The sequence below is a fragment of the Bison bison genome, unplaced genomic scaffold (genome assembly GCF_000754665.1).
Source record: "Bison bison bison isolate TAMUID 2011002044 unplaced genomic scaffold, Bison_UMD1.0 scf7180017864185, whole genome shotgun sequence".
In the NCBI taxonomy this organism is placed as follows: domain Eukaryota; kingdom Metazoa; phylum Chordata; class Mammalia; order Artiodactyla; family Bovidae; genus Bison; species Bison bison.
In genome coordinates, this window is record NW_011494757.1 from 720759 (window position 1) to 722831 (window position 2073).

Below are 2073 nucleotides of genomic sequence, written 5' to 3' on the forward strand. Positions count from 1 at the left end.
GCCATCCGTAAGATGTTACTGATTTGGTTGCTTACGGTTTGAATCCTCTAGGGGGTGAGGTAAGCCACATGAAGGCAAGACCTCATCTTTCGTGTTTACCTTCGTGAATCACGGGCTTAATGCGGCACCTGACACACAGCTGACCTACATGAAATATCTATTAAAATAAGCAGATATGCCCTAAAGTTGGGTGACTCCACTCTCACTTGTAAAAGCAGAAATGGAAACTCCAAGAGATCTGTTGGTGTGTATAGGGTCCTAGTTTGCTGCTGCTGCTGCTGCTAAGTTGCGTCGGTCGTGTCCGACTCTGTGCGACCCCATAGACGGCAGCCCACCAGCTCCCCCGTCCCTGGGATTCTCCAGGCAAGAACACTGGAGTGGGTTGCCGTTTCCTTCTCCAATGCAGGAAAGTGAAAAGTGAAAGTGAAGTCGCTCAGTCGTGCCCGACTGTTAGCGACCCCATGGACTGCGGCCCACCAGGCTCCTCCATCCATGGGATTCTCCAGGCAAGACTACTGGAGTGGGGTGCCATTGCCCTCGGACTGAAAAATCGGTTCTAATTACAAGGCCAAGATACTCTCTAGCACACAATTCTGCTTATAGATTATGAAAGATGACACATTAGGATAGAAAGGACTTTTTCTTTAGCATTAACCACAGAGCACCCCAGGGGCTTCCTAGATGGTGCAGTGGTGAAGAATCCGCCTGCCACTGTAAGAGACACAAGAGATGCAGGTTCGATCCCTGGGTCAGGGAGATGCCCTGGAATAGGAAATAGCAACCCATGCCGGTAACCTTGCCTGGAAAAATCCCATGGACAGAGGAGTCTGGTGGGCTACAGTCCATGGGGTTGCAAAGAGTCGGACCCAGCTGAATATGCACCCAACTACAGAGCACCCCTGCCTTCCCGGATTGCTTCCTTAGCTCCCTGGCTCATTCTAAAACCTGGCCTGGCCTATGACTTTGATGAATTCAGGATACTGATGGAGCAACTCCTCCCTGAGGGTTACGGGGAAAGATAAAAGCACAAGGAAATTCTTTCAAAGTGTTTATTTATTTTCTTGTTATTTTTTAAACTATTTTCCAGGGACAAGGTGTCACGGGCCTGAATGTTATCAGTTCTGTGGTCGCAGTGGCTGGAATCATTCTCACCATCATCAGCTACAGATACCAACACAAGTACTGCCAAGGGCCTTCCCTTGAAGGAATATGCGTGATAGGTAGAGTCCTTTACAATGTAAGTGGTTTCATTCTGGGCAGTGAGTCTGTATCATCTTGTGTGAACAATGTTCATGGTGCATCGACTCATTCATTTAGACGCCTGTGATCCAGGTTGCCTCAGCATTTGAGCTCACTGTTGAGAAGAGCCAGTGTGACTCAAGAGCCATAGAGTCTGGACTTGACTTCTGGTTTTGTCACTTATAAGCTTGTGACCTTAGCCTAGTATTTCATCTTCTCCAAGCCTCCATTTTCCTCATTTGAAAAATGAAGACAATAAGATAGCCCACTGGTGTATTATGACGATCACATACACCAGAGCGTGACTCGGCGCAGTGTAAGGGCCAATAGGATTTAGCTCTTCCTATTAGTATTGACAGGGATTGGATTTGATTTTACCTTATTGGTCTTATTAAGGAATAGAATGATCTAAAAAGTTTGCTCAGTTCAGTTCAGCCGTTCAGTCGTGTCCGACTCTTTTTGAACCCATGAATTGCAGCATGCCAGGCCTCCCTGTCCATCACCAACTCCTGGAGTTCACCCAAACTCATTTCCATTGAGACCGTGATGCCATCCAGCCATCTCATCCTCTGTCGTTCCCTTCTCCTCCTGCCCCCAATCCCTCCCAGCATCTGAGTCTTTTCCAATGAGTCAACTCTTCGCATGACGTGGCCAAAGTACTGGAGTTTCAGCTTCAGCATCATTCCCTCCAAAGAAATCCCAGGGCTGATCTCCTTCAGAATGGACTGGTTGGATCTCCTTACAGTCCAAGGGAGTCTCAAGAGTTTTCTCCAACACCACAGTTCAAAAGCATCAATTCTTTGGTGCTCAGCCTTCTTCACAGTCCAACTCTCA

General features: G+C 47.6%; 1 protein-coding gene across 1 annotated transcript in view; it reads left to right on the plus strand.

Moving 5' to 3' along the window:
- MS4A14 (membrane-spanning 4-domains, subfamily A, member 14) overlaps positions 1-2073 on the plus strand; it is a 30509-nt gene that overhangs the window by 9315 nt on the left and 19121 nt on the right. The window contains exon 5 of the mRNA XM_010843745.1: positions 1088-1237. Within this exon, the coding sequence (XP_010842047.1) occupies positions 1088-1237 (150 nt within the window). The remainder of the gene's footprint in view (positions 1-1087; positions 1238-2073) is intronic.